Genomic DNA, 13,921 nt, shown 5'->3' with positions numbered 1-13,921 from the left:
GCGTAGTTCCATGGACAAACAGAATGTGAACGACCCGATAGCAGAGACAAATACAACTCGTGGAGGAGAGGCCGCTACATTATGCAATCTTAATTAGCCAAAAACAAAATTTGGAGCGACGACCCAGCCTCGGTGGGAGAGGGCGTGGGCGCGGAACAGGCGTCGCTTGTCACGCGGCCGGCCCTCAAAGGAGTGAAAACAAACCCCAGACTTCTCCAGAGTCTCAAATTGTGTCATTTCCTGTAGGTGATGAGACGCAAATAAAAACGGAAGGGCATTTTTTTTCAAAGCATGCTGACATGACGTTCGCCAAGGGCAGAGGGCGGATCTGCGGCTTGTGGCGAAGGTGTTAATACAAATCCTGTTCTTCTACTAATCGACGTCTGAACACCACTTTGACTTCAAATTTCCTTGAAATTCCTGCGCAGTTAGCCTTATTGTTATTACCCATAGAGCAGAACGGTGTTTAGACGACGACGACGACAGATTGTACGGCATGCAGTCTGAATGACACTCAGAGACAGGAGGCGGCGGTTGATAAGGAGACCCCGGCACTCGTGGGATCGAAGCCCGTGATAAGCGCTCTGAGCCTGATGCGGGATGACTTTATCACACAGCGCCTGCTGGGGGTGCCATCGCCGATTCTCAGGGTGCAACGAGGGGCTGGGTGGAGGGTCGGGCACGACGGACCGGAGCTCAACCGGCCACGCGGGGTGGGGGGCTGAGACCCCCGCGGCCAGGAGGGCAAAGCACTGAAAACGTGGCAACTGTGCGTTCTGGTTTTGATCTCCTTGTTTCATAACACTTGCTTTGCTTTTTGCGTGGTTTCCAAAAATGCAAAGAAATAAAACGGGCGCGTTACCGCACTCAACGGCCCACCTGAACCTGAAACGGTTTAGCAAAGCAACCAAGCCGGAAATTGAGCTGAAATTCCAAAGGGAAATGGAGGATAACAGGAGAACCAGAGTCCACAATCCATAATAAGACCGCTGCTCTCCGCCTTCGAGCCGGCGTTTTCATATTATTGCATTTTTACTTTGGTGTTGTTTTGAGTACACGCCCTTGGACGGGGGCGACGCCGATAAGCAAAAAAAGGAAAATGGAAACCACGATAGAGGAACTGAAAAAGGAACTCAAAGCTCAAGTTTGCTCCAAGGTTTATTTTATTTGATATATATTTTTTTTTTACTAAAAACAATTCTGCTTGCATGCTCAAATGTTAGCCAATTCATCACCTTTGCGGTATTTTAAAGTCTGCACTTTATGAACGTCAAGTTTTCACCGGGACCACCAGGAGGCCATAGGCCAAGTAGATTTTCTTATGGGCCACATTTGAAGAAATCTTGGTCACGGCACAACACACACAGCCAGAACAAGACCAGCACAAAGCCTCCATATTCAACTTCAACAATAGCAGATCCGGCTCAGTAAACCGGTGAACAGAATGGCACTCGTTAATTAAATCCCAGCTTATAAAGTGGCGCTTGGGGAAAGGATGCAGGGGAGGGGGTGGGGGTGGGGGTTGGTGATGGGCGGATAAAACAGGTTTCAACTTGCGACGATGGCAAACAGCCCCGATTGACTCGTTCTGTCAGCCTCTAGCGGTGCACTAAGCAGCGCGGCGCTCTATCCTAATAGATACGGCATTGATTGTGTGTCAGAGGTTAGAGAAGGTCTCTTCCTGCGCCGAAAACAGTTACAGCTAACCTCGAAAATGTGCTCACTCTATCGCGATGGGGGGGAAACGATCACGGGTAAACCCACGGCATTGTTCCGGATGTCAAACTCTCAAGAAGCAAGTATTCCCGAAGGAACAGTTTCCGTCTAAAGGTGTCCTCCAAGTGCTGGCCTCTACCCCGGGGAAAGTCACAAAAAAAGAAAAAAAAAACAAGCAGAAAGTAGTGGCGACACAAAGGCGAACGAGTAGCGGTACGCGTGGCATCGCGCCGCCGCGGCCCCCTGGAAAATCTATGAAACAAATTTCAAAATCAGCACCGGGGGAGGGGTTTTGCTTTGATTAAGCAATTGAGAATCAATATCAGTCTTTGGATCGTGTGAGGAAAAAGAAAACGCCCCCAAAAAAACAAAATCCCTTCCGCCTTATGCTTTACTAACTTACAGCATTCCGCTCTTCCCAACATTGCCGCCTGTTAAATGGGCGGCCTTCTCCTGCCAAGTGAAAATGGAGCAATTTGAAGCTGCATGTTGGCTGGCAGGCTGTAAAGATAAATAAAATAAAGAGGAAAGAAAAACACCATAGCAGGTGTCACCTCAGGGAGATGAACAACTGGAAATGCAGGGGGAAGGGGGAAGGGGGATGGGGGCGTTCCAAAGGGGGATACGGGGCTGTCAATCTACCACAACGACCTTGAGGCACGACATACATGTCAGCAACAAAATGGGTGCGCGTGGAGGGGCGTGTGATTTCCTCCCTTTCATAGTCGCGGCTGCGGAGGCACGCACGAAAAAAAAAATTGGGCAAGCGAGATAGGGGAATTCACGCAGCTGTCGGTCGAGCATACATCAGAAACACACTTTCAGAAAAAGTATCTTTACGATTCGGCTGGAAGTGGTTAATTGGTTGGTGCTTGATATATAGCAAAACAAAATGTTTCAACATTTCCCTTACATCAGAGCCTTGGCTTGCGAGCGAGGCCCCGAATGTCACACCAAGACAGCAATGCCCTCAACGACCGGGACAAGAAAAGCAAACAGCCCCAAACGTTTCGACCTCCTCGACACTGGGGTGAATTTCATCGCGTGCACTCGCAATTTCTGGCGCTGGGGTAATATTTGGCCCGGTGCTGTGGAAACCCCTCATAAAACTCAACACAACTCAAGCGGGGTGGAAGTGAGACTTGGGAGTCGCAAATGTGGTGTCATTTATTTCTTGAACGAGGCTGGGGATTTTTTTTTAATGCGTCCATCATGTTCCACTCTGCAAAACTCATACACAGTTTCAGGAAATAATACAAACAAACCTAAAATGTTAAATCAAAGTTGTATGCTTAGCCGCTTTACTCCCGGTAGACACCAAGAGATTCAGATTGTAGACAGGTTATGCTCTTTGAGCCACAGTGGGAACAACAGTGCACCGTGTACAGACAACTCTCTGTTGTTATATTCTCCAACAAGAAACAGTATTGATTATTCGTGATGCATCAATAAAATGGTCAAAGTGTAGTATGCAGTTCCTGATTTGAGTCAAGGCATTTGGAGCCAAAATCTTCAGCGTCATACGAAAGCCATATGGTGAAATTGATCAAATCCAATTTAACAAGAGTTACATGGGAGTTTTCGCCACTTGCCTAAATTTGATTGATTCACCGTTTGATTCTCGCTCATTGGTCACAAATTACACAGCATCTTCTATCCATTCTGCATTTCCTGTTGTGTGTCACCGGGAGCTGCGGCCTGTCCCAGCTGACTTCGCAACCGGACTGATCGACTGTCGATAAAACCCGCTGTGAGTCAGACGGCCATTCATGCGGGCCCGCACGGGAGGCGAGTGAGTACACCGCTTCTCCACCAGTGACTAAAAAGCATGCAATTGTATCTTATACACTCTTCTCTGAACATTTAAGAAGCGCAGTGATAACGCAGACTAATTACTGTATAGAACGGTTTTTAATTGAGAATGTCTTGTTCAAAAGGGTAGAGGCCAATTCAGGCAAATTCAAAGTTTTCCCTGATGTTGGGTGCAAAGACAACTACATGATACACTCCCAACAAAGATCAGCCTTGTTTCATTGTGCAACAACGTACCCTGGCAATTTTCCAGCACGTCCGCTTCTATAACTTTGTCTTATCATCCATCTTTCAGGGAGACGAGAAATCTGTGCGAACCGGTTTAGCTGCTGCATACTCGGGCGCCTACGCAACTCGGGCAACGCCAAAACTACGAAAATAAGGTGCGTTATTTCCGCACACGGTCGTGTAAAAACGCAAATACAAATTTAGAAAAACAAACACAGGAAGGCAGTTTTGTGTCCTTATTATCGTGTGGAAATGTAAAGCGGTGTTCGTTCCGGCGTTGTGCTTCACTCACGCGGGGGCTGTGGCGCTCTCTAGTGTCCCCTGCTCGGTTACATAAAACCCGCGTCGCTCAGCCTCTCACACCGGCTTAAGGTTGTTGATACTAGAGCAACCGTTATGTGCGAAAATGGAAGAAAATATACCACAACTGGCCATGGTAGCAGGCATGTTTTAGTGCGAGATATTAAATATCGACGTTCGGGTTTTTATTTAAAAAAAATTTGACGACCGACGCAGCTAAATGGAGGAAATAAAAGCAGAAGTAAAACCTTGCTTGGTTTCATTTGAAGTCGTAGCTGGAGGACGAATGAGGGTGGAGAGACGACGGAGAAGTTATGGAGGCTTTCCAAGCCTCGACTGGCCATTGTTTGGGCAAGACGCACACAACATTCCTCCGCGGTTTGAGCTCGCCCGCTGGGCAACAACTCTCATAAGGTTCCAAACAACAGAAATCACGCATTTTACGTCTCCGTGTGGTCGAATGTCTATCTACTAGCGTTTTTTAGTGCGTTTTATGATTTAAAAAACGAGCTAAGTTTGAGTCGAGTGTAGTGGCTAGCTTGAAAGTGTGGCTAGTAACCCCCCCGCCGGAGCTAAAACAACTGGAACATGTGGAACCAGGGCCCCGGCTCGATGAACACTACGAGCCCCCAAAGTGGACCAAAGTTCACATTAAAAACACCCTGGGGGTTGTTGAATTGCAAGGGTGGTGTGTTGTTTACAAGTGTTTTGAACCAAGAGTGAGAGAAAGTTTTGCTCTAGTCACAAAGTCAACAGTACTAATCTCAGCCACTCAAATAACACCAGGCACTCGCCACGCTTTACAACGTGTTGCAGTACTGGTATATTAAAATAAAACAACAACAATAAAGAAGCGGGAGTAGATGGTTTGTATGTACGTTTAAGCAGCCGAAACAGTGCGAACGAGGGACGTCGTTTCCCAGCCACCCCGGTAGCACCAGCACAACGCCGTCACTTACCTTCATCGAGAAGCCGCTCAAGGTGCGTGAAGATGCCGCAGAGATTGGGCAAACTGGTCATGAGCTTCTTCTCGTTCAACAATTGCATCAAATAGTCGGGACTCGGCCTCGGTCGCTCCTTCACTTCGACCTCTCCGACCATCATCTTTGCGGCGAGGAGAGCGGAACACGAAGCACCGCCGAGCACAGAATCCTTCTTTTCGGGAGTGGGTGAGGGGGTGAAAGGAAGAAAAGAGAGAAAGGGGGAAGAAAAAAACTTGCGGCTCCCGATCCCTCGCTTTTCCTCCGCTCCTCGTGTGAACAATACTCTGGAATGCCCCCGTTTCCCGAATTGTTGCAGGCTCGCTGTGTTAGTGCTGTTTGAGCGGTGGCGGAGGACAAAAAAACAGAGAGCGTTATTCCCTTCCGCTCGTGGAGATGGTGTGCGCTCGGGGACGTTCGATTCCTCCACTGTAAGCGCAAGGGACTGTTCCGCCGGAACAGGTCCATCCTTCCTCGCCGGCGATTGGCCGGTGTACTTTCATTGTGCTAATGGGACAACCAATGAGCGCCGGGAGCTCAGGTCGTTAGAGGCGGGGCTGACTCGTGGTGACAAATGATTGATAGGAACGAGGACCAATCGCGCGTGCGGGGCAGGAATGCACGTCAACCTCCTGAAGGGTCAACAGCATATTATCCAGGGTTGGCCAAAACTTGGCCATGTTTTATTACATTTACACTTATTTATTACAATAATTTTTATTTAACACGGTTGTAATATGGTAGAAATCTGAAAATATCCTCCTTTTAACATTGCAAACTTTTCCACAAAGTCTGCAGCACACAGCACCACAGTATTTCCCATCTTCATCACTTTCAATAAACTCCTCCTAAATAAATTCTAAGCAAAGTTACAGTAGTAGTCAGGCAAAGGTTAGGGTTCCAAGATAAGGTTCCAATGTGAGGGGTTGGGTTTGATGGAAGGTTCATGGCATCAAAGTAGACTGTCTTGAAAAAGGATGGGTGGATTTCATGATAGGATTTCTACCCAGGACACTGGTTTCAAGTTGGGGGTTCAAACCAGGTTTAGTGTTTGTTTTTAGGGTTTCAAATCAGGGTTTCAAGCGATGGTTACAGTTTTAGACGAAGCAATGTTAAGGTTTCAAAGATTGCATTTTTGTTTTTGTTTGTTTTGGTTTTTTGCCAGGATTCAGGTTGTAAGCTAAGGTTACGGTTTCTAGCAAGGGTTTCAGTTTCAAGTTGAGACTAGCCTGAGTAAAGGATTGTAGTTAGGGGTTCAAATCATGGTTTCAAGATAGGATTGTTAAACAAGGTTTAGGATTTCAAATAAGGGCTGCAAGACAGTGTTAGGATTTAGTTATTTTTTTCCCCCATGTTTGGGTTTCAAATTAGAGTTTCTAGCCTGCGTTGGGATTTGTAGTTCGGGTTCAGGTTTCAAGTTAGATTATTCTAGCCTTGGTCAGGGGTTTCTTGCCAGATTTCTAGTTTCAAGTTCAACTTCTAGCCTGAGTAACAGTTTGGAGTTCGAGTTTCAAATAATGGTGACATAGGTAGGTAGCTAGCTTTTAGTGTCAATCCACAATATGTGTGAAACATTGAGAATCATCTTCTCAGGTCGTATATACTCTTTGTAGTTTGACGTGAAGAGAGATGAAAGCGATATTTGAAGTCTCCTTTTACCAGTTGATCATTGATGTCACGATAATAGCAATGGATGATGGCATTCATGTTTTGAACGTAAACAAGCAACCGGAGCATCCATTGGCGAGTAACACACATGCCGAAAGAATAGTTCAATTCTCCACTTTCTGGTTTCAAAGTGCCGGGTTTTTGTGAAAGGTCAAAGAAGTGCTTCAAGATAGGATTAGGGTTTCAAAATACAGTTTTCAGGTTTCAAGCTAGGGTTAGCCTGGGTTAGGGTTTGTAGTTAGGATTTCAAATAATGGAAGTCAGGTTTCAATGTAAATGCTAGTTGTTAGGATTTTAAGTTCCAGTGTGGGGTTGGGTTCATATTGGCCCTTTTGAGTGTCAGTGAGCCTCTTCCTTTCTGTTTTCTGTCTTCCAAGCTAATGAAAAAAATGAATACATGTACCTGTTTTTGGCCCGCCTTGTACTTCTCTGCACGTTCTTGCCCATTCATGGAAAACTGTGTTTTATTTGCCTTGGTTTTTCACAAAGACATGTTTAAAAATAAAAATAAAAAGGCAACCTAGCTACTGTTAATAATTCTCGGTGTTGTAAAACAATCAAGAAATTTTATGGTTTGTTATCCCATGCTTCTTATGTTATCTTATCACTTCGGTAGGCAACACGCCAGGGAAACTACAGTTAGCTCACCGTTATCTGTGCTATTTTTAACCTCTAGTTTGTCTTTGAAAAAAAACATCTAATAACCTGTATTTACGAAGCGTGGTCTCGGACCATCATTAGAAAACATCACAGGTGAAATGAAGCTTTAGCTAGCGGGCAGCGTAATATCCACAATCTACTGTGAATGGCTCCATGGATGACCTTTAAAAGGAGCAAATTTCAGGAAGACAAGAAAAAGGGTCTAAAGTGAGCTATAATTCTAGAATTCTTCATCTTTGTGGTATTTTGATTTGAAAAAAAACCCAACAACATATTTCGTCTCCTTTAGACTTTTCTTTGCACGGTCACTTGTTATGTCCTGTGAGTAGCCGATCCGGCATGACAACGCTTACGATTTAGCACCGCCAATGGCCCATTTGGCATTCTATTATAGACATAAAAATAAAATGAAATAAAACGGTTTCCACTGATTTGGATGACAATGTTACAGGTTACCATTACGTCAGGTCAAATTACGAGTACAAAAATGACATTAGCGTGTGCGGTCCACGTCCTAACATCACGTCTATTGTTACCCAGGACTTGTACATCTTGTGATCCTGTCTTGGGACCCATTGATCAACGCCGCCATAATCAATAGAACCTTTTCATCGTCATGTCCTTGAGAGGACCTTTCTACATATCCTTGGAAGATTAACATGCCTGATCAATGGGACAAAAATAAAACAACAACAACAATACAAGCTACGTTTAGTTTCTCACACTAGAAATGGTCAGGTGGTTTTCATATACAGTATGAGCCATTCAATGTAATCAGATTTATTTATTTTTTTACCGAATTCAACTCTTAAACTACCTTGTGTGTATCTTGTGTTTACCTTGTGAAGACATTTCTTAAGTATTACTTGAACATTAACATGGCTGATCAGTGGGTCACATGCGAAACCCCCCCCCCCAAAAAAACCTGCAACCAGTCTCTCACACTCCATGTGGAAATGACCACATTGATAGTTTTGATTTCAGCAGCTGTTGGCTGCACAAAAAAAAGGTGTGGGGAGAAAGGAAAGGGTCTGCTTAAATCCGAGCACCCTTTTCCTGCTCTCGGGCCTTATTTAATTTGTCCGCTCGCCCACTCGCGTCTTTGTGTGAGTGAACCTCCTCGCCGCCTCCATGAGTGCTCCAACAGCTGCACTCTGACCCCTTTGGCTTCAGCTTGTCGCCATTGTGCTGACGAAAGCTATCTTCCAGCCTGTACAGGAGCAGAGCGGCAGCAAAATCATCAAACAAATGGAGAGATTCCACCGTCGCATTTGGATAGGTTTGATCCGGATGAAACTGAACAGTCCGTAATGTTGTTACACGGTTGCCTTAACTACCATCCCCACCCTACAACGCTGCCCTTTATCCACAGTCTACATTTGTTATGGCAGTAATTACCACCGAGCTTTATTTAAGCCTTTATGAACAAGCCCGCCTTGAAAATGATCACAGGTTTTATAACAGGCTACAAAAATGGGATCAGAGGACAGATTGGTATGAAAGACAGTAAAACAGGTGGGTGGACGGGTGGGCAGACAGATAGACAGCTCGATAGATAGATGGAAAGATTATTGCAAGAGCTATTCAGGTCTAAACAACTGACAACAAAAGCGAGTACAACCCGAAGTGAAAATGTAGACCTTGTGCCTCAAATGTCTTGGCCAGCCCATCACTTTTACCCTCTGTGGAGCTGCGGTTCACTGAGGGAACCACAAATGCCAACATGTATTATGACATACTTGAGCAGATTATGATCCCGTCCAAATGGAAACTGGGTCTTCCCACATGTTCATGAGACCCCAAACACACTCCCAAGACCACCACTGCCTTGCTAAAGAAGCTGAAGATAAAGGTGACAATTGGCCATGCATGTCTCCAATTTCACACTTTGAAGGGTGGGCAGGCGCACCAGAGACCAGCCAATTTCCATACAGGCAATTAAAAAGTACATTTTCCACACAATATGTCCCCTCTATGTGGATGGCACATCCAATGACTGTAACGATTGCAAGTTTACAATTACCGTAGTTCTTGAAGAAATGGCATCCAGCCTGACTCATGTGGCCGTGCTGTTATTGAACAGTAAACGGCACCCCCACCCCCGCCCCCGTCCCCAATGCGGACTTCTGTGCAAAAACAGTCACAAATGAAGCAAAAAGTTCTTGCAGATGCCCAAAAGGCTTTGTGTGTGTCCTAACACTGTCTTGCAGCCCTTATTTGAAATCCTAAACCTTGTTTAACAATCCTATCTTGAAACCATGATTTGAACCCCTAACTACAATGCTTCAACTTGAAACTGAAACCCTTGCTAGAAACCGTAACCTTAGCTTACAACCTGAATCCTGGCAAAAAACCAAAACAAACAAAAACAAAAATGCAATCTTTGAAACCTTAACATTGCTTCGTCTAAAACTGTAACCATCGCTTGAAACCCTGATTTGAAACCCTAAAAACAAACACTAAACCTGGTTTGAACCCCCAACTTGAAACCAGTGTCCTGGGTAGAAATCCTATCATGAAATCCACCCATCCTTTTTCAAGACAGTCTACTTTGATGCCATGAACCTTCCATCAAACCCAACCCCTCACATTGGAACCTTATCTTGGAACCCTAACCTTTGCCTGACTACTACTGTAACTTTGCTTAGAATTTATTTAGGAGGAGTTTATTGAAAGTGATGAAGATGGGAAATACTGTGGTGCTGTGTGCTGCAGACTTTGTGGAAAAGTTTGCAATGTTAAAAGGAGGATATTTTCAGCGCTGCTGATTTATTTTCTCAATTTTAAAAGCAACCGGGGGGAAAAAAAATCCCAGACGCATTGCATGAAATGAAAGCTGGCATTGATTGTGGGCTTTGAAAATGGCTTTAGTTCTAATCTTTAATGGTGCACATGGTCATTTGAACCTTGACACGTGCATGTGTGTGTGTGTGTGTGTACGCTCAAACATATTCAGCGTATAAGTGAGAATACACAGGTGGACACACTTCAAGAGAAGAAGTGTGATGAATCCCCACTTCTGCCTTTTGTGGCTTTGTCAATTTGAATAACACGCTTTCTCTTCAATGATTCATCCAATTAATATCCAGATAATTACGGAACATGCGTCGAGGCTGTAAGCTCCCTCACAATGAGCTCACTAAAGTGCCCCGGGTTCTCCGGTGGAAGCGTGCCAGTGGCGCTTGTAGGCTGGCTGCGGCATGCCACGCGGTACCAGCCAGTGCCACGGGACTCAAGTCTGTCTGCGACGACGCTTCTGACGTGGCGCTAAACCAGCCCAACTGGCACATTTAAGAACAAACAACAACAGCTTTTCTTGTTCTTCTTAGCAAACTCATTCCGAAGTCGAATGAGGCAGAACAGTCACAGGCCAGAACATGATGGAGATACCGTCTAACTAAACACATAAACTCAATTGAATTGACTGATTCTGTTTGTATTGGAAATGGGATGTCAGTTACATTGCCATTTAACAAGCACAAATATTTTTATTTAGCGGGTCACATTTTGTTGCACTGTTTACAGCATTTTTGAAGGCCTAACAAATTGACAACCAAAGATGATATTGACCGTATCTCACTGAGCAGCAAATGCTTGTGAATGGTTGCAAACGTAGCAAAATTTGGGGTTTTGGTCACGGTTGGTAAAAGGTCGAAAAGATGTTACATGTCCCAAACAGGTTTTCTTGTTGCCCACGCCCATAGTCAATCTTCAAATCAATCTGCTTCGTCAAAATAATTGACCCAACCTCGGGTAAAAGTAAATCCATCCATCCATCCATCCATCCATCCACCCATCCATCCACCCGTCCGTCCATCCATCCATCCATCCATCCATCCATCCATCCATCCATCCATCCATTTTCTAATCCCGGTTATGCTTACGAGGGATGCGGGTGTGCTGGAGCCTATCTCAGCTGTCTTCGGGCAGTTGGCGGTGGACACCCTGAAATGGTTGCCAGTCAATCACAGGGCGCACAGTGACAGACAACCATCCGTTGCTCACACTCCCACCTAGGGGCAATTTAGAATGTTCCATTAACCTGCCATGCACATTTCTGGAATGTGGGAGAAAACTGGAATACCCGGAGAAAACCCACGCGGGCATGGGGAGAACATGCATATTCCACACAGTAAGGCCGGAGCCAAAATCGAACCCTGCTCCTTTGCACTTTGAAGCCCACGTGCTAACCAGTGGACCACCATGCCGCCTAACCAATCTGCTCCAAACCCACAGAGAGCGAATAGTTTAAGAAACATCCTTTTTTTCCAAATAGATTTTGTAGTAGTAATGTGAAGTTTATGTAGGTGAACCAGCTCTCCCTAAGTGAAAACTGCCACATGGTCCTTGAGCAGGTGGGAGCGAGCGGTGCTTCGCACAGGCTCGAGAGTCTCGAGGAGCGGGAGATGGCGGGCTGGGAGACTTCTATCCATCATGTTACATTTGACACCTAGCCGCCGACTGGATGACAGGGTTGAGGAAGGCCAAATATGTTTTCAAGTTAAGCCAGTTTCATTTATGGCCCAGTGGAATGATTTATCCAGGCCTGGTAGGAATGCTCCCTCTCCAGCTTCCAGGGAATCTGGTGGAGTATTACTATGGCAAATTTCCTGGCTTCGAAAGTCGTATCAGAAGCCCCGCCACCTATGAAAAGCTGGCAGCCCCACTTGCTGCTCTGTGTGCAAGTCACAAAGTCAAAAAGGGGCAGATGAGGTCGACCCGGTTATTCTCTGGCTTGGGAGATAGAATCAGAAGCCCCTTTCAAGTCAAAGTTGGCTTTTCCCCTCCATATGGATATCACTGTGAAAACCTCCTGGCTGAGTCTCAGGATGCTAGTTGACCCGGTCACTTCCGGACTTGTGAGCTAGTATCAAATGCCCCTTTCATACGAGTTGTCAGCCTGCGGGAATGCTACCAACACGAAAGCACTGGGCTGGATAGTATCAGAGCCTTTTTTCACACAGCCCATCACTTTGCATAAAAAAACAACATGGAGGATCAAGTTAACCTTGTAAATGCCTCAAAAAATCTTTCTGGTCAATCGAAAGGCCTGACAACGGCTGGATGAACGCGAATAGCAGAGAGCCAGTACACCTCAGGCCTCTCGTTATGTGAATCCGTGTCAGTTGTGTTGAAGGTCACGGTAATATTGTCTGGATTCTGATTGACAGGTGAATCTGGATGTCTGCGTGAAAGAGGCGCCAGTTGTTAACGGTCATCTTGGCTGATTTCGTAGCGACTCTCCACGAGTCGGTTGCAATAGCGGGTAGCATGGTGTTTTGAGGTTTGAGATTCAAATCTGCTTCCTTCCTGTTTGGAGTTTGTATGCTTGTGTGTCTGCCAAGGTTTTTGTCGTATTATTTTTTTGATAAAAGCATTTTAATTGCTGTTTTCTTCAAAAATCTTCAGAAGGTATGATAACTTGTTATTGAGATCACGATGAGTAAGCTTAAGCCTCGAGGGCTGTATGGCAGCAGTCAAATCAACATACAACTAATGTCGGTGCCGTACTGATGAGCTCGGAAAGGAGTTGAGACAGTGTTATGAATGCCCCTGAAGTTCTAGGCCGTATACATTCTGTTGCACTATGATTGGCTCCTACAAAGGCTGCGTAGGACCGCAGTGACTTTCATAACGTTTCATCTAGCCATCCATCTATCCTTCATCTGAACGGCTTTATCCTCACGAGAGTCGCAATGAATAGTATATCTGTCTGTCCGTCTTACAATGCCCCCAAGTGGCCAAGGCAAGCACACCAGAAGGAGAGACATTTAACTCATTCAGTACCAGCCAATTCTGGACCAAGTCTGAAAAGACGTTTAAAAACGTCTTTGGGAGTGAATGAGTTAATTGATGCAACATGGACAAAGTACGTTTATTTTTCCCCGTTACATTTTTAAGCTCACTGCATGCTTTTATAAACCGCGATTTTTCCTCATTAATACACATGACGTTTTTGAAGCCTGTTACTGTATGTTTACTTGCTTTAAGAAATTTCCTCAAGTCGGGAATATTTTGCTTCCATGAAATAATAAAGTCCACATTTCATCACATCTTTTTTTTTTAAGCCCAGCTTTTGCAGTGAAGCAACTTGCAAAAAAAGTCTCTTTTTGTTTGTTTGTGCAGCCGTTTTGCACTTCCAAAGCGGTCACACCACAGAGTGTTTGTGAGTGATAAGACTTGGAAGAAGGCGCTTCCTCATTGATCACGCCGGTCCAGGGGAAGATTGACCCGGCGGCGTGGTCTGCAGTCAAAACACACACGCACCGGACACGCAGACACATCCAAACACAAACAGATAAGAGGAGCATTTGTGAACGTATTGCTCGCGACAAAGTCCTCTCACATAGTTTCCATAGTGATCAGGCAGCGACAATCTCCGACTCAGAGCGAAAGCTGCAGAAGAAGGAAAAGGGAAGGAAGCGATAAACGGGAAGACTTTAGCTGCTGACTTGGCTTCTTCTTTCTGTAGCTGACGCCTTCTAAATCCAAGCTCCGAATACGCAACGAAATCCACATTGTTGCGTTATTATGTCGCTTGCTACATTTCCCTGTCT

General features: G+C 45.3%; 1 protein-coding gene across 5 annotated transcripts in view; it reads right to left on the bottom strand.

Annotated features, from left to right (window-relative positions):
* qkia (QKI, KH domain containing, RNA binding a) overlaps window positions 1-5,481 on the bottom strand; it is a 74,553-nt gene extending 69,072 nt beyond the window's left edge. For 2 of the 5 annotated variants that reach the window (XM_086128152.1, XM_086128150.1), the window contains exon 1: window positions 5,016-5,477. In XM_086128152.1, coding sequence (XP_085984278.1) covers window positions 5,016-5,160 — 145 coding nt within the window. In that variant the 5' untranslated portion in view covers window positions 5,161-5,477. Of the gene's footprint in view, window positions 1-5,015 lie in introns of all 5 variants that reach the window. The other 3 variants (XM_086128149.1, XM_086128148.1, XM_086128151.1) reach the window with 3 other exon arrangements.
* Window positions 5,482-13,921: the final 8,440 nt, after the last annotated feature.

The sequence above is a fragment of the Hippocampus guttulatus genome, chromosome 13 (genome assembly GCF_054856545.1).
Source record: "Hippocampus guttulatus isolate MCC_2025c chromosome 13, RoL_Hgut_1.0, whole genome shotgun sequence".
Taxonomy (NCBI): Eukaryota; Metazoa; Chordata; class Actinopteri; order Syngnathiformes; family Syngnathidae; genus Hippocampus; species Hippocampus guttulatus.
Note: the sequence above shows the minus strand (reverse complement) of the source record. Positions and strands in the feature narration are given on the sequence as shown.